At 54.7% G+C, this 18444-nt stretch overlaps 1 protein-coding gene across 1 annotated transcript in view; it reads left to right on the forward strand.

Moving 5' to 3' along the window:
- GRID1 (glutamate ionotropic receptor delta type subunit 1) overlaps positions 1–18444 on the forward strand; it is a 684166-nt gene that overhangs the window by 140971 nt on the left and 524751 nt on the right. Inside the window, exon 3 of the mRNA XM_026504591.4 lies at positions 15206–15490. Coding sequence (XP_026360376.2) covers positions 15206–15490 — 285 coding nt within the window. The remainder of the gene's footprint in view (positions 1–15205; positions 15491–18444) is intronic.

Here is an 18444-nt window from a genome sequence, read left to right on the forward strand (position 1 = left end):
ATGGGAAAATGTGTCACGGGAACACGTGGCTAGCAGAAGCTCACACGGGGAGCCTGTGCCCGCTAAACTTGCCCTGTGGACGGAAGTGGCCTCACATGTGCCCCCACCTGGTGACGGTGCTGTTCTGTGTGTGTGCGCCTGGCACTGCCACCTCCTGCTTGATTGATGGGGAGGAGGGGGGTACCTGCTCCCCTCGAGCTGGGCTCTGGGGAAAGGCTCATGTATAGCTTGGGCCTATTCTGACTTGGAGAGTTTCGGGATGCAGCTCTGCCCTGGCTTATACCCCGTGGCCCCGTCAGTGGTCTGAGACGTAATCAGTGTGGGGACGGGTCCCCTGCACTGAGGGTCTCCCTTGAGCTCCCATGCCTTATGTGGGGCCGGCTCTCCTCTCTCCCACTGGCTGCCGGCTGTGCCGGGGTGTCTGCGTCCCTCAGGCTCAGCCTGTGCCTCCAGTGGCCTCCATGGGGTTTCCATTAGGGGCAGAGGTGGGGGAGGGGCATGCCTTTTCTTTCCCAACTCATCCACTCTCCTCTCCCAGCTCCTTCCCTGGCATTCAGTCCTCTCTCTTAGAGCTCTCTTGAGCCTCCCAGACATTGCAGATGTTGACTGCAGGCCGAAGGGCTGGCCTCACTCCCTGCGGGGCTGAAAGGAACCAGCTCCCATCCTGCCCTGCCCCTTGGGTCCTCAGCCCAGGCTTGGGGTGGGCAGCTTGTGCCTCTGGGGAGGCCTGAGTTCTTGATCTCATACTAGCAGTGGGGGGAGGGATCATACTTGGCAAGAGACCTCACATTGCCAAGCCTCAGCTGTCCCCTGGTGGGGGGGGGGGAGTATGGTGATGCCCTTCTGGGATTGTGGGGGATGCAATGTGTGTGCTTAACCCCTAGTCCTGCTGGCTCTTGGGGGGAGTCTGGGCTCCTAGGCCTGCCTCCCTGCTTGCCCCCCATTCTGTGCTTCTAGCTGACTCTATCCCCTGACCTGCAAGGGCCCTGGCTGTCCTCACTGCCTCCTGCCCCTGCACTCCCTGGCCCTGGTCCTGCCAGGGCAAGGAGCAGGAGGAGTCAGTCAAGGCCTCGAGTCCTCTTGCTGTGTCCTCACTGGGGCCATTTTTCCAAAGGCAAGCTCTGAACGGGCCTCACCTGTGCTCAGGAGCCCTCCAAGACTTCTTCCAAAGCCCCTCCACTGAGCAGGCAAGACCTCTGCTCTGAACCCCCATTCCCTGGGTCCTCTTCACCCCAGCATGAGTGGCTCACTCCTGGCAGATGCACGGATGCCATCAGTGTGCATGCCTGGGCTTGTGCCTTGCTGCCAGCCTAGTGGCTCTCTTTCTCTTGGTCCTCCTTTTATCTGCGTTCTGTCCCAGCCTCAGCTGCTCTGTCCCCTGGGAAGCCCCCTTGCCATCCTGGGCCACATGACTCCACGGCCACACTCCTCTTGCCTGACATCCCCCCATTGACACCGAATGACAGCATCCCGGCTCATGCTCCAGTTCCCTCTCCACACGCTGTTTCTAAGACCTGGGGCCAGATCTGCACCATCTCAGTGTTCCTGGCACGGGCACGTAGTAGGTGCTTGGAGAGATTTGTGATGGGCTGCGGGGGGCAATTTGATCGCCCAGTAGGGAGGACCTGGTTCCCAGTGGGGCTTCTCATGGCTGGAAAGGTGCCAATGGGAAAACTGAGCCCCACTGATCAGGTTTCTCTTAAGTTCCTCTCTGGTTTGTGAATTTTGTTGTATTGTTTTTCAATTTTCTCCAAGCATCTGCTACTGTGAAATTTTTCATTATCACTGGCAAGGATCCCCTCTCATCCCTGCTGGCTGCAGGAGATTTCTGATTTCTCTCCCTGTCTGCTCCAAAGCACCTGGGAGCCGAGATGCCTAATGTCCCTGGGCCAGCTGGGCTCTTGCTCGTGCGTCTCCGGAGTGAGTGTCCTCTGAGCTGGGCTCAGCAGGCCTGGCCTGTGTCCTGAGGGCTTTGCCTCCATTCCCTTGGGATGCAGGGCTGGTCCAGCTGGGAAAGCTGCCTCTGGGGGCCGGGCCAGCACCCGCACCAACCCCTTTTCTTGAGAGACTGTCAGGTGGTGGCTGCTGGGAGCAGAGGCAACCGCTTCCTTCTAGATGCCTTCTCTAAGAGTGGCACCGTCTCTTCAGTGTTGGAGGCTGTGTGTTGTCGTGATGGCTGTTAGGATGATAATGAGACAGTAGACGTCAAGGCCATGCAGGGCCCTGGGGTGAAAGAGAAAGCAGCTGCAGGCTTTGGCAGGTAGCAGCTGGGCCGTGCTGCCGCACTCACCCCCGGCCAGCAGAGCTGCACCTGGGCCCCCTGCTGGGAGATGCACAGGTGGGCCCAGGCTGGCCTGGGGCACTAACCGTCAGCCTGGTTTTGAATGTGGCTGCGCTGCTTTCTTCTCTGGCCTTGCTCCTTCCTTGTGCGTTTGCGCAGTTAGTCGTACTCACCAGTGGGGGCTGGAATGCTTTCTGGATTCTAACTCATTTGAGTTAGTCTTGTTAGTATCCTATGGGGTAGGCACTGTGGGTTTTGTTTGCTCGTTTGCTTTTGCCTGGTGAAATGCATGTATCAGATTTGAAATCGCCGTGGTAAGGCCATCGTTAAGGTGGGGCATGGAGAGGGTGTGACTTGCCCAAAGCTGCTCGCAGCTGAAGGCAGAGAGCAGGGATGTGAGTCTGGGCAGTTCAGCTCTGGAACCCGTGATCTTACCCATGGGGTGTTCCATCTCTCTAAGAGGGACGGAGTGCTTCGTTTCTTTCTGTTTCAGCCCCCAGTGGGCTGGACAGCAGCCTGCCACCTTCCCCTATGTCATTGGATGTCCTCTGCACCAGTGTGTGCTGGGTTTAAAAGCACCTGGGAGGGAGGGTGCTGAGCACCTGATAAGGGAATGAATGATGAATGAGTGAGCAGATGCTTCCCAAGGGGAAGGAATTAGCATCGTAGAATTGATTCAAGATGTATTTTGTGCCAGAGGCTTTATTTTCATGTCTTATGTGTAATGCGGGTGCTGTGACCCATTCCTCCTTGTCCTCCTCCTTTAAAAAATAATACATCGGTGTTCTATAAAGGGACCAGCCCGGGCTCCTGGATGCTAGGTGACAGGATAGGGCTCGGGCTTTGTGCCTGCTGCCTCCCGGGAGGAGAATGGGCTGAACGGAGAAAAGTTCATTTGTAAGACACAGGTCAGGAATTTCCCCTGCACTGTTCTGTTCAGTCAGCTGTGGGTTTGGACCAGTGAGTGCGGACACCAGCCTGCTTGGACTGCTCCATGCAGAGAGCATGACAAAGATGTGAAGAGCACTGCGGGCCCCAGGGGTGTGACCAGCCCCATCTGCCACAGCGACCTCTCTGGCTGGGCCCCGGCTCCCCACTCCTGCCCTCACCCCAGGTGCTGTGTGCTGAGGGCTGTGGGGAACAGCATGCAGAGGGCTAAGAGGTGTGAGCGGGCTGGCCTTGCTGGCCATTTCCCTCGGTCTGGCTGCAAGGCATGGGGGCTGGATGGCAGCCAGGGTGGGGGGCAGCTAGGCTGGGCGGAGTGAGGGAAGGGGCGGAGCTGTGGAGGGGTGGTGCCCAAAGAGGGGGTCCGAACACCTTGTTTGAGGGACATCGTGCAGGTGGAAATGTTGAGCTTCAGGCTCCCTTTTGGAGGGTGGGTGCAGCCCTCCCAGTGATAGAGTCAGGGAATGTGACAGGAGGGACCAAGGGTTGCTCTGGGTCAGTGAAGCCCAGAAGCTGGGGTTCAGTGGTGGGCATCCTCCCCGTGAGAGTGGGCTATCCCTGCCCATCGGGAGGGCTTCAGGCCAGGGCTTCAGTGCTGGGCTCCACCTGGTGATAGGCCAGGGAGTAGCACAGAGGCCTGGATCCACTCATACCTGACCTGCTCAGGCTTTTGGGGTGTGTGTGGGTGTCCCTGTGGACCTTCACTCTAGAGACAGACCCATAGGGTGGTGACAACCTGTCACCCTTAGTGAGAGCAGCCATCTTGGGCTGCCCCAGTGATGGGGGGTAGACCAGGGTCAACGTTATGCCCATCCAGCATTGTCCTTTTGTTGCCTGCTCCCCTGAGGCATCTGGGTGTCCATCCCAGACTTGGTGCTGGGGATGGAGAGGTCCTTATGGGACTGAGTCCAGGGTGTGACAGAGACCTGTGAACAAACAATGATACTCCCTGAACTGCACTTGTGTATAAAGTGGGGGGCCGCAGAGCCAGGGCCTGTGTTGTCCTGACTGAGTGAAGAAGTCCTCTGGAGAGGAAGAGGCACTTGAAGTGGATGCTGAGTTTCTAGCAGGAGAACACAGGTGACAGAGATGTGAGCCTGACACAGCAGAGCCTCTGGGATCCCTGCTTTGTGCCTCAGAGCCCAGACGTTGCCTTCTGGAAGCCTACCAGGAGGCCAAGCTGCAGGATTAGTGCAAGGTCTCAGAGCTGGAGCTTGGCAGGATGGGGATGTTTCTGTGCCCTCCCAGTTTTTCTGGAAGGGGCACTGACTGAGAGGTGACCCTTGGTCCTGCGACACTAATCCCACGTGGTCGGAGGGAATGGGGAGCTGAGGGCCTAGCAGGTGGGCATCCATGGGTCAGCTTCCAAACCAGGGTGGAGATTGGGAGCCAAGGCATAGACATGGGGCTCTGTCCCTCTGGGGCAGCCCTACTAGGGAGAGAAGACATAGGCTGGTGGGGGAGAGAGATTCTCACACACACACACACACACACACACACACACACACACGCATGCACTCAGAGAGAGAACTAAGGCTGAAGCTCAGAAAGTGAGAAGCAAGAACAGAGAGAATGAGAGAGAAGCCTGAGAAAATTAGGAAAGTGAGAAGCAAGAACAGAGAGAATGAGAGAGAAGCCTGAGAAAACTAGGAAAGTGAGACACTGGCTGAGATGGGAAGGGAAATCCAGAAGCTTCACCAAGCCTCCGTTCCCCATCTGAGAGGGCCGCGCTGGGCCTGGTGGGAGCACTCAGGCCAGATGGGGCCTGGTGACCGGATGGCCTTGGCTTTGGGAAGACACATGCAGGTGGAGAGGCACACGTGAGCTGGCCTTGGGCAGCCCAGGGATGTGGGGAGGGCTGAGGTCAGGCTTCGGGGTCTGTCCTGTTGGAGTACATCCAGCCGTGGCCTCTGGCTCATTCCATCCTCCTGACAGCCCTAGAGGTGGGGACCGTTATTAGCCTATTGATAAGTGAGGGCTTCGGCTCAGCCAGCTGGACTGACTTGCTTGAGAGCACACAGCTATAGCAGGGGCTCTGCCTGTCTCCTGGGCCCCTGTGCTTAACTTTGAGGTCAGAGGCAGCTCAGGGTTTGAATCCAGGCTCCCCTGTGACATCAGGCAACACCCTAACGTTGGGTCTCTGCTCCTCTCGAGAGTGGGGTAGCAGTATCCACTTCCCAGGGGAACAATGGCTTTAGTGATGAGACGGATGGGCCGGGCCCCCTCTGGCGCCTGGCAGCCATCTGTGCACAGGCTCCTGTCTTTCCTTTCACAGTCCGAAGAAGCAGAGGGCTGTGCCCTCACCCCCAGCACGGGCACTGCCACAGCCTTTCCCCGCTTTTCCCTCGGGCTCTAGAGTTGAAAACACCTTCTTGGCTACCAAGGGGTATCCAAGCCTGTCCCAGCTGTGGCCACACAGGGGTGCCCTATGTCCCTGAGTCATGTCCCAGGAACACAGAGCACCCCAGCTTGCTCCCTGTATTGCGAACCATCCCCTTCTGTCGTCTCTGAGCCAGGCTGCCACTTGGGCTCAGGCCCCTGAGCTGTCCCGCCTCTGGGGTGTGGGGAACCAGCGCTTCTCAGATCTGGCCTTGTCTCTCCCTTGCCTCACCGGCTCCAAGACAGAACCGTCGTTTTCTCCATGGTTCTCACCCTCCTTTTCCCACCTATAAACAGTCACTACTTCTTGGGCAGAATTAGATGAAGTGAGTGTCCCTTGGGCCCCTGGCTTATCCGTGCAGGGATTGGATTCTAAGCCAAGTCTAGGAGGCCCCAGAGCCCACGATCTTAATTCTCCCTGTGCTGCTTAGGGCTAGGCCTGCTCCGGGATGAGGCACACTTTGCCATTGCCTCGTTCCTGACATGCGTCCCCTTGCACGGATTCTCTGGGTGACTCGTTCACCTTGCAGCCCTGACATTTCCAGCTCTTTGTCCTTATTCATCTGTGCTTTCACTTACTCCTTCCTGCAGTGAACATCCTCTGACCGTCCCTATATCAGGCCTATATCAGGCCCTGAGCCTGGACCTACAGAAGGCTGTGAAACTTAGTCTCTTTTCTTGGGACCTTAGGAATTAAGCATGAAGTCAAATAATACATACTTGATAGAAAGGCTATCGTCCCAGGGAAGGGGGTGATTAATTTTTCTTAGCAAGGGGAAGTCAAGGAAAGTTCCATAGAGAAAGAGGTATTAGGGATGGGTCTTGGAGGAGGGGGAGAAAGAGGAGGAGGAGGAGTTTGAAGGGCATAGTGGTGGAGGAAGGGCATTTCAAGAAAAAGGAATCAGCATGTGTAAAGTTAGAGATTGGGGGGGGCATGGTGACATGAGCAGAGCATGGGGCATGTTGGACAATAGAGGGGTGCCATGCTGGTGTGTGGAGTTGGGGGGGAGCTGGGGGAATCTCACAAACTGGACTTTGACTCTCAGGAGATGGGGAGCATGGCAGATATTTTGGGGGGCATGCTTGGTTGCTGAACTTTGGTTTGTGGAGTGGGTTGGAGAAAGCAATGCTGGGAGGCAGGGAGACCAGGAGGCTGATAAGGGATGTGGGCAGGTGTAGGGAGTGGCATGCAGAAGAAGGGCTTAGGGGGAGCCCAGGAAGAGAGGTCTGGGCTGGGATTGCGGAGACAGCTGCAGGAGGCCCCTGGATGCTCGGCTGCTTTCGAGGTTCTCCGAGTCTCCCAGGACTTGTCACTGTCCTGATTTCACTTCCACAGTGTAGGCTTTGTGTGAATCCGGCCCAGGAGCCTGGTGCTCCATTGGCGGAGCAGTAAAAGTCATTAACGAGGAGCTGGAGAGCTATAAATAAGCCAGCATGATCCCACCCCGTGTTCCCTGTGTTTCCAATCTGTGGGAGCAGGGAATCAGTTTTGATTCATTAATTGGCATAAAGATGAGGCCCCAGAGATTGGCATGGTCCTGCCAGCTCTTCTCCACCCTCCTGCTGGGCTCCGTGCATCCTGCCTGCCCCAGCTGCCCACTTGCTGCAGGCTATGCTCCAACATCCAGTGGGACCCTTTGGCCCTGCTCCTGTGGGCCCCTGGGCTGCATGGACCGTGAGGCTGCAGGGGCGTGGGAGCTCCCAGCCTGGAGGTGCTTTGGGGCCTCCACCGACTTTTCTCTCACTGTCCCCTTGGCACCCTCTAAGCTCTTGGTGTAGCTCTCCTTAGAGGGGCTAGTTTTAAGAAACTAGGTCAGTTTTAAGAAACCGTCCTTCTCCAGATTTTGGAATGTGGCCTCCCTTTTGGGAGGACATGAATATCTGGGGACCTTGGCAGGTTTGAAAACTGTCTCACCAACGAACTGTGGACACCAATAGTGCTTATCTTGCGGAGTTGTTTGCAGTATTAGATAGTTTGTTGCTGTGCTATGCCATGCTGGGCGCTAGGCCAGGGGCTTGGAGGGTAAGCAGTATGTAGGCGCTTTTGCTCATGGGCTCATCGTTCAGAGAATGAGATGCCTGGCAGCGGCCACGCGAAATAGTCCACAGTTGCAAATGTTGGTGGATGGTGTGCAGACAAAGTACAATAGGGGAAGACAGAGGTCATGGAAAGTTCTCTTGTGGGAGTGACGTTACCCACAGAAACACAGAATGAGGGGAGCCAGCCAGTCGGATGCAGGAGGAACACTGCAGGCCAAGGGAGGTTTGTGGAGACCAGAAGCGGGGAGAGCTGGGAGTATCTGAGTTATGGCACGAAGGCTGCTGCCTGGGACGCAGGGCATGGGAGTGGGTTCTGTAGGGCCTTGCAGGTCTTGTTGGGGTGTTGATCTTATTTTAAAGCCAGTGGGAAGCTACCGTGGATAGCGAGCAGGGAAGCGCTGCTTGCTTGGTGTTTCGCGAAGGCCGTTTCACTGTGGTGTGTAGAGTGGAAGACGGTAGATGGTAGATCGGGGGGAGATTGGAGGTAGGTGGGTCCAGGGGGGATGTCATGGTGGTTTAAACCAAGGTGATGGAGGAAAGTTGACAGACCCAAGATATATTTTAGAGATAAAACATCCAGGACTTGGTTGATGGCTTGAATGCAGAGGGTCTGGGAGAGAGAAGGGTCGAGAACTAGTGGTGGATAGGGGTGCCCCTTTGCTGAGATTGGTGACCAGGAGGGACAGGGTCCTACCCCATGGTACGGTGTTGACCAGCCAAATTTGAGTTGCCTGTGAACTCAGCAAAGGAGCTCCCCCCTGGCGGGGTGTTGGCAGCCCAAGGGAGGGTTGTGGGCGGAGCAGCAACTTCGGAACCATCAACGACAGGGCTGGGGTTTAACTTGTAAAGGGCAGGTCAAATACACAAGGAAGGTTGGTGATTTCATAGAGAGAAGGCGTGAGTGATGGGTCTGGGTCTGAGTCTGGTCTGGGGGAAGGCAAGAGGTGGGAGCACCCAGAGTGGCTGAGCAGGGCCCGGCCTAAGACAGGAGAGGCTGTCCTCCTTAGCTCCTAGCACAAATGCGGACGTGGTGGCCAGATGTGGTGGCCAGAAGCCGACTGAGTTCCTTACAATTATGGCTTCTATTTATCCATGAAGAATGGGGCAAGGTTGTCTGTGGGGATGAAGCTGGGAGGTCTGAGACTGGGTTAGGGAGGTGGTGGAGAGGGCGGGAAGTGAAGAGCAGTGTGGAGAGGCCTGTGGAGATTGGTGATACAACTTTGCAAGGGTCGCTGTGTTGCCAGGTGTGTGGGGGGAGGGGGTGGCCAGGTTGACCGCCAGGGCTGACTCTCATTGGGGATTTCAGCGGCTGTGCTATGTAAGGGGAGAGAGGGTAGTGACGTTGTCTGCTGGACAGCCGCTGAGCTGAGCGAGGAGCGGGGAGTGAAGGCTGGCGGAAGCTTCTGGGAGTGCACGCGATTTAAGCAGGACAGGATGCACCAGAGGGAGGGAGGTGAGGCCCTGCTGACTGTCCTTTGGGGTGCCCTTTGCTGCTGGGCAGCGAGGGAGGGGTCAGCGTCCCACAGGACCAGAGCTCTAGCCCCTGCCTTTGTCTGATGCTGCCACCCTTTTCCCCCCCATTTCGTGGTTTTGTTTACCTTTTAAGTGTCTTAATAAAACATGAAAAAATATTTATTCTTCATAGATCAATAATTTACTATGAGTTATGACAATACTAAATTTGGTCAATTATTCATCGACTATAAAGTATTTATAAATGCTACCTTAATTTAAAGCATTAGCCATTAGAATTCAAATATTAATAAAGCCAGTGCCAGCTTAAAGGAGGGAAGGTTCAGGGGAGGGTGTGTGCTCATGGCTGTTAAGATGATTAGAGTAACGAGTTGTCACTGGGAGCCCCACGTATGGGAGAGGCTGGGGTCCCTGGGGCCTGCTGGACCCCCCATGAGAGACTGACCATTCCTCCTGGAGGGCAGGGCTCAGCCCCGGGCTGCCCAGAGCCTGGCTGTCCCTTCTGTTGCCTGCTGGGACAAGCAGGAGTCTTGTCAGGCTGCTTTGGGCACATCTGCTTCTATCCAGGCCGAGCGGCCTCTTTTGCCTTGTCCGTCTGGAAAATTTGTGATTCTTGGAGGGGCTGCCCAGAGGCCAGTTAGCACAGGGGGTTGAGGGACCTTGTCCTCAGAACAGCAGGGCCCACGGGGGTGGCTCCCACTACGCCGGGACCACATCTGGTCTTCCAGAAGGAGCAGGTGTGGTTGTGGGGGGGGCGTCTTGTGGAGGGGAGGCCTGTGGTAGCTGTGGCCAGCATCATTTCTGGGTGGTTCCCTCTGGGGCTATTGCTTGCCCCCACCATCCTTGGCCTGAGAGTTTTCCAGGGATCTCCATGGGGATAGAGAAGACTGGGCATGAAACAGGAGTGGTGCCTGGAGTGGCCTCAGTGTCTGGGGGCACCTCTGTCATCAGCAGCACCCACCCGCAGGTGCTGAGTGACTGGATAAGCCAAGGGTTTGCTGGCAGCAGAGAGAGGCCTTGGGCCTGCTTGCCAGCTCTTTCCCCGGGGCCTGGGCTCAGTGTAGAGCTGCCCTCAGAGTTTCTCTCAGCGAAGTGCTGCGTAGCATCAGCCACAGAATCCTGGGCTGTGCCCCTGTGGGCCCCCATGTCTTCCCGGGACTGGCTCCTCGAGAGGCTTCTGGTGGTCTGCTTCTGATGGTGTCTTTGCTGTTTGCTTTCTGGCTGTGTGGCCCTGGCCGACACCCCAGCCCTCTCTGTGCTTCAGTTTTCTCAGCAGGAGACTAGAAAGCTCAGATGGGATGAGAGTTACGGAGAGCCCATCTGTCCCATGATGTGGCCGGTGCTGTGCCTGACGTGTTCTACCCCGAGAGTCGTGTCCGGGAAACCCTGGATCAGCAGGATGCTGGTGTCTCGGGGGACACTGGCAGGAATGGGATTGTGGGGCTGTCTGGGAATCCTGGTGGAGCTCATGGGTCCTCTCATTTGGGCCCAGGCTTGAGCTCTGAGCACCCTCTTTCTCCCAATTCCTGGGAAGCCATTGGGCAGTCCATAGACCCTTGCAGAGACCCTCTGCTCTCCTAGCCCACCAAGCTTGGGGAGGGCGCTGGAAGCTGATCCCATTCATCTCAGCTTCTTGCTTTCTCAGCTGATGAGCCGCTCTCAGGGGGCCCTTATCAAGCCATCAAGCCTGTATTGTTGCAATCAAGAGAGAGATCAGCTTTATGACCACATGATATTGGAGGCAAAGAATGATAACAAAGGCTCTTATCTTGTAGTGAGCCGCAGAAACACCTTGAAGTAGGAGGGGCAATAACACTGGTGGCTTCTGCATCCCTGCTCTGTTCCAGGCGGTGCAAAGGGCTCTTCACATACCAAGACCTTTCACGGAGCATGCACAGCAGCTCTGGGAAGCGGGTGCCATCGTCTTCATCTGACAGGGGCCCAGAGAGGGCCAGCACTTTGTCCAAGTCCCACAGCATGTACGTGGCAGGGCCTAGATTCAGACACTGGCCAGGGGACCCTGGCACTGGGGTTCAGCATCTCTTTCTACAGTGCGGGTGTGAGTTGTATAACGTCCTGTCCCAGGAATGAGCACACAACCTTGATGAAGCTAATAGCTGATTTGGCTTTGATCCGATGTATTTTGATCGTATTATTTTTATGTTAGGAGCCTCTAAATAACCATCATTTCAACGGTGCCCCAATTAGCAGGCCATTCACAACGGATTGGAAATTGACTTGCATCGGGCCTCTCCATTAGTGCCTGGGAGAGGCTTCCAGCCTTAATTATCTGCCCTGTTTCCGAGGCTGGTGGCTTAAGGAGCCTGCGGGGTGCTGCAGGTGGCAGTCCGAGGGGTGGGGCAACAGTGCCCACCTCTACAGGGAGGGCTGTCAGTAGCAGGGGTGAGGTCACTCTTCGACTGAACTACTATTTCTTGGGATCCTGGGCATGCCTTGGATGGGGACATTGGTGCGGTGATGGGGACATTGATGGGGTGGTGGGAGTGTCCAAGGAGAGTGGCAGGGAACCGGCTTCTGTTTAACTTCCTTGTGCACAGTAGGAGTTGGCATTTGCCATCCATGTCCTAAGTCAGTGTTCCCGGAGCTTGGCCGGGGAGAGATTCTTATCCTCATTTAATAGGAAACCAAGGCTCAGGAAGGAGACATGCCTGCAGCCAGACTGCTGACCGGAGGAGCCCGAGCCAGACCTGTGGTTAGTGAGATTCGAGGGCGTCTTCTGCTGTGCCCGGTGAACCCAGGCCCAGCCAAGAGGTTGGTGTCCCTGGCTGCCAGCAGGATGGGCCAAGGTGACCAGTCAGGCTATTGTTCCCTGAGCATGTTCCTGCGGCCTGGCCCCCGTGTCTTTGTCACACTGCACCCCTCTCACGCTGGTCTAAATTCTCTTTCTTCGAGGCCCTGATGTCACCCTTCTCTGAGCCCAAGGAGCTTCGTCTCTCCTTCCTCACAGGCTGAATCGTGGGGTCTGTCTTTTTGGTGGTTCCAAACTCCTCAAAGTTGGGGCTTGATGTCCTCTTGCTCTTTGCTCCCCCAGTACGCAGTGCAGGGGGAGCACATAGTGAGGGAGGTGGGTCCTGAGTGTATGTATGAAACACGCAGGAGGGAAGGAACCAGTCTGCAGGGAGCAGTGGGATGCATGCCCAGAAGGGGAAACTGAGGCTCGGAGAGGTTCAGTGACTTCAGAACTGGCGTATATGGAGCGGGTGCAGGGTTTGCCGCCAGAAGTCAGGTGATGACCTGGGAGGGAATTGGACGGGGTGGGTCACGGCTGCAATGAGCACTCATGGGTGTCCTTTTGGGCTGTCTGTCTGGACAGCTTTATATCCCAGTGATGTCCAGGTTATTTTGTGTGATTACTTCTTGGAGTTAGAAATTCGGTGTATTGGGATTGAAGAAAGTTGTGCAAGAGGGTAAGGGGAGATCCATTCAGCATCACAGCATGTTGGTTTTTTCTTGCCTTTTCCACAAGCATGCTTTTTACCTAGTTGCAGTCCTGGGGAGCGTATAATTTTGTGCCCTGCAGTTGTCACTTAGCTGCTTCTCTGAAGGCTTTTTTAGACTGGATGTTGTCTCAGTTCAGCCCTGTCCCTTATCGCTTCTTTGGTCTCACAACCTGTTATCTGGAAAATGGACACAATGACACCTGCCTCACACAGGTGTAAGAATAGTGAGAAACACAAAGTACCCAACAGTATTTAGCACAGAGAAAATTCTCACAAAATAGTCCCTCCTCCTACATACCATCACAACTTACCCATTATTGGAAGATGATTTTCCTTTTCTAAAAGAATTATCTGTTCACGACTCGAAATTTTGGCAAAATATGGAAAAGACAGAAAATCAGTTCGGGCCTCTTCTAAAATGCAGTCACTTTTAGCATTTTTCAGTATTCTCTTCTGGTCTTTCTTTCATGTGTGTTGTTTTATTTAATTGATATAATAAAATACGTACAATTTTGTATTATTTTCACATAACTTTTTTATGACAAGCACTTTCCCATGTTATTGTAGTATTTTCATAAGTAATTTTAAAGGCTACATATGCTTTCAACAAATGCAGCATTTTTCATAACCACTCACCTATTTGCATCTTTTAGATTGTGGGAGATATTTTGAGAGTAGGGATGAGTATCCTCTGAATGTTTGGGGCTCTCAAGCCATTCCCATACTTTGCATAGGTGCCTAGAGTAGAATTATTGACCGGAGGGCATGAAAATGTTAAGGCTTACTGTATTCTTGCACTGGTCTTTGCTGGGGAACGGCGTGTGTCTAGGGGAGGATGGTGGGAAGGATGGGCATGGCCTGTGGCCTCCTGGAGTGTGTGGTCCAGTAGGAGAGACAGGGAGTTACACCAGCAATGCGTCGTGCCGGGATAGGGGTGCAGGGGGAGCTCGGACAGGGGGTCCTTCGCTAGTCTGGGGATATGGAGTCTTGAGGAGTGAGTGTGAAGGTTCAAGATGCAACAGAAAAGGTGGTGGGTCCCAGGGGCTGAAAGGTGGGCGGTTGGCCTGAGCCTGGCACGTGAAGAGCATGAAGCGACTGGCATCAGGGAGCCTGCAAGGCTGCCCTAAGGGGTTTGACTCTGTCCCCAGGGCCCTCGGCAGCCACTGAAGGGCTTGAACAGGAGCAGGACACAATTGGATTTCTGTTTAGGAGAGAACTGCTGTGTGAAGCTTGGATGGGAGGAGGTCAGAGCATTTGAGGGGCTGTGTGATTCCTGAGAGAGACTTCAGAGACTCTCATTTCACTACCCCTGTCCCTGCGTTGTGTGTGGGGCTCAAGGGCCCAGCAGGGAGAGCGGTGGGCATTTGAGCCACGGTCCTGCGGTGCTCATGAGTGTGCACAGTGAGCACCCTTGCCGAGGGAGCAGCCGGCCTTCGGTGTTTGGAATTGTGCAGGGCCTTCCTCTTCCCTCACCTCCCCAGGCCCCCGCTGCCTTCTCCTTGGGCTTGTTTCCCCTGCTCCTGGTCTCCTTCTCTCAGCCTTGTCTGAGACATTACATAAACCCAAAGGCTGTCCACCCAAAGAACCGTGTTGTCAAAGTTGTTCAAAAGTCTGCCGTCTGCAGCAGATGGCCTGCTGACATTCACAGGCTGTGTTTTGAAATTGCATCTGCTTTCCCACATTCCTCCGTCACATAAGCATTATTAATAAATGTTTGTTTCAAAAACTGGTGCAGTGGGTTGCAGTGTGGAGAGGGACATCTTTCTTTTTTTTGGTCTGATGTCCCCAAAAAGACGTAAGTGTGTGGCGAAAAGGGGCACCCCTCGAGGTTCCTGGATGACTGGTAATGACCAGCCGTGCGTGCGTCCCGCGGCCCTGGACTTGGCTGCTGGCGCCTCCTTCCCTCCAGCTCCTCCTCCACCTAGCTGCATCTTCCTTAGTGATTATCAACTGGCTTTTGAGTAATCCTGGGCTTCTGGAAGCACCTGCTTCATCTGGGGTTTGACCCAGTATTTTATGATATCAATCAAGTGAACTTGGCCAGAAGACCTGGGGTTTCTGTCTTTTTGTCTTTTTTTGCCTGCAACCCGAGTCCTCTAGGGTAAGTGTCTCCCTGACTTTCTGATGTAATTCATTCCCTTCAGCCCCAATCAGTTCCGTCCAGCCAACAATCATAGAGCACACAGCCTGTGTCTTGGCCTCAGAGATACACAGATCACAAAATGAGTTCTTGGCTCTTAAAGGGCTCGCATCCCAGGTGGAAAACAGCATGGCTAACGTAGCAGCTCTGATGGGTGTCTGAAGCAGATGTGGGTGGGTTCCTGTCCTGCCATCCCCCACTTGAGTAGCCTACGGCAAATGATTTTGCCTCCCCCCGTCTCCATTTACTTATCTGCTAAATGGGTGTAAGAACATTTAGCTGGCCCGAGCCCTGAAAGCCTCAGCGGTGCTCTGCATGTGAGAGCCGCTGGCCTGGCCCCGGGGTGGCTCTCAGTTTCTGGAAGGAGGCAGCATTTCTTAGGGGCCCCCCGGGCATGAGCTGCCAGGCCTGGGCCATGTGGATCGAAGTCAGTGTAGCTTTGTCCCCAGGCTGACCTCTCTCTCTCTCTCTCTGCTCTCTTTCCAGCCTGTGACCTCATGACCCAGGGGATTTTGGCCTTGGTCACGTCCACTGGCTGCGCGTCTGCCAACGCCCTGCAGTCCCTCACAGATGCCATGCACATCCCACACCTCTTCGTCCAGCGCAACCCAGGAGGGTCTCCGCGCACTGCCTGCCACCTGAACCCCAGCCCTGACGGTGAGGCCTACACGTTGGCCTCCAGACCGCCCGTGCGCCTTAACGACGTCATGCTCAGGCTGGTGACAGAGCTGCGCTGGCAGAAGTTTGTCATGTTCTATGACAGCGAGTATGGTGAGTTGGGGGCAGGGGTTGCTCTGGGGCTCCTGGGAGGCATCTTGGGTGCTGGGAGACCCCTGAGCCAGACCGTTGCTGTGGTGGCCGAGAGCTTCAGGGCGGACTGGGTGTACATGGCGGTTGGTGGTCTGGGTGGAGTGGGTCTCAGGGTTGGTAGGGCCCAACCTTGAGCTTTGCAAGTGGGGGGAGAGCTACAAAAACAGATCTGTAGACAGGCATGAATGTTGCCTAGCAACAGCACCTTATCATGACAGCTGAAGTTTGAATCATCTTAGAGTTTTCAATAAAATATTAATAAACTGCTGGCAGGGATCCGAAGGGCTGCACGTAGGTAGCGACAGAGGCTGGCCGGCACGGTCCTCCCAGAAGACTCCTCTTCAAAGACCGTCCCTCACACTGGACAGTCACCTGGCCCTCCCAGCTCCCTGGTCTCCCCTCAGTGTCAGGGTCTCAGGCCGGGGGCATAGGTCAGGGGTGTGGCACAGGCTAGGATCATGTGGGTATGGCTGGACATGGCTTTTTGGAAGACCTCCCAGATGAAAAATACTAAAATTTGTTTGTTAAAAATGCGCAGAAAAATGGGCTTTGGAGAAATCGTTTTAGGTTTTCTTATGGCTGCTCTGTAAAAACAGGCCAGTCCTAGCCCTGGGATGAAATGGTTTCTACATTGTGTTTTTTAAAAAAGACTTTTAATTTTATGATAACTGAGATTCTATGCAATTATGAGAAATAATCCAGAGAGATCCCATGCGCCCTTCACCTGGGTTCCCTATGGGCAACGCATGGCGTGACTCATATAATACCACGAGTGGGATTTGACGTTGATGCGACCCATAGACCTCTTTCACACTTCTCCAGTTACAGACACTCGGGCGTGTGTATTCATGTCTGTGCAATTTTATCACAGGTAAATTCATGTGACTGGAGTCAGGACACAGGGTAGTGCCCTCACAAGGGTCCCCCATGCCACCTTTCATGGCCATCACCACTCATATTACGTGTCTTTATAGGGTGTGGGGACTGGTAAGTGTCGGCAGCCCCATGGCTGGGGCCAGGATGGAGTGCGTAGACCCTCGAAAGTCCTGCCTTGTGTCTTGGTGAAATCATTCCTTTGCCAAGAATGTAACTAAGAAGAGAAGCCAGCATATGTTTGCATTTGCCTAAATACTCTGCTTCTCTAAGACTGGAATGTCGTCCTCAGCTCTTGAGCAAATATGCTGTTTGGAGTCTTCCAGGAGGAGTTACAAGAGCAGTCAGTGTGCTGAAATGAAGATGAGGTGGCGATGGAGACAAGGGTGACCTGAGGCTCTGGGCACTTGAACTAGACACTGGCCAGCACCTGGCCTCTCCCTCCCACCCGTATTCTATCCCTGGCTCTGGGCGGCGGTGGGGAGGGGGTGTTTAGGAGCTCACAGGGCATCTCTCAGGGGTCGGCCTTCCCCGAGAACCCCTCATACTGATGTTTCAACCCCGGCATCCAGTGTGCTCTGTGGCTGGCCCGTGGGGACGTGTGGACACTGCCAGGGATGGATGCTGTGGCTCAGGGTCTGCAGGGCCCCCGGCCCCCTTCTTCCGACATCTTTGCTCCCCTTGTGCTGTGGTCTATAGAAACTCTTCAAGCCTTGGTTCTCCCCCAGGCCTGGGAGGCAGGGACTTCAGCCACAGGAGGGCAGGTAGCAGCTCTGCAGCCTGCCCACCCTGCCATGGCTCCTGTAATTCTTGCACCTGATGAATGACACCTGATGGCACTTGTTCAAACTGGGTTTTTGTATTATCGTACCCCTTACCCTCAGTCAGCTCAAGGATCAAGACCCCCCGGAGAGGAGCCCCGATCCCTACCTGTCTGAAGCTTACCCTCTTTCCTTGGAGCTGGCCTCTTGGTTACATGCTCTCGCAGACACACGTCTCCGTCCCGCAGCCTGCTCTCAGCTTGTCCTGACACACTCATGAGGGCTGATCATTGAGAACACTGACTGTCACACCAGGTTGTAAGCTCCAGGAGAGCGGGCCACTTACCGTTCACTACTGTGTCCCTGCTGCTTAGCACTGTACCTGGCACAGTGCAGGGCCCAAGAAATTGTCACTGTGTGAATGAATCCACTCGTTTATGAGGACATGGAGTTTTCAGGGAATTTTCACATGAGACAAAGGAAGAACGGGGAGAAAGACAAGGCACAGATAGTCTGACCTCTGAGGTCGGGGAGGTCGGCTAGAATGGTTCATTCTGCAGATATATTGCCCTGCCCCCCCCTCCTTTCCCCTCCCACCCAGAACCTCCAATCAAACCAAAAGGTGTGCCCCCTTTTGTGACATGGATGCTTTCGAAAACTTTGGTGGGGTTGAAGTTAGTTTTCTTTCTGCTTTTTTCTTTTTTTATAAGATTTTATTTACTTAGAGAGAGAGAGCAGGAGAGAGTGATTGTGAGAGAGAGGGGGAAGCAGACTCCCTGCTGAGCAGGGAACCTGTTGCGGGGCTCGATCCCAGGACCCTGGGAACATGAACTGAGCCGAAGGCAGACGTTTAACCCGCTGAGCCACCTGGGTGCCCCTTGAAGTTAGTTTTCAACCAGACTGGACTTTATCAGCAATTCCATGAAGACTCAGGGTGACCAATAGCTTTCCTCTAGCGGACAGGCAACTGGTTGAGCCTCGAATGCTGTGTTGAGAAGGATGCCGAGGCTGATGCTGTGATTGCTTCCTGAGTTTCCATGCTGCAGGGGAAGGGCTGGTGGCTGCCTGCGTGTTTGCTGATTTGGCTCTGGGTGCTGGGGGTGAATGGAACACCTCAGCACTGCTGTACATTGGATTGTCGCTGTCTTGGGTGCTGATCCATTTGGCTTTAGGCTTTCTGGAGGTCAAAGCTCTTTCATTGGATTCTGTGCAAGACTTCCTACCTTTGTGGGCCCTGGGCATCTGTCCTCTGATTTGACAGCCTCTGAGGCCAGGTTTCTG

Source organism: Ursus arctos, unplaced genomic scaffold, assembly GCF_023065955.2.
Source record: "Ursus arctos isolate Adak ecotype North America unplaced genomic scaffold, UrsArc2.0 scaffold_7, whole genome shotgun sequence".
Classification (NCBI taxonomy): Eukaryota; Metazoa; Chordata; class Mammalia; order Carnivora; family Ursidae; genus Ursus; species Ursus arctos.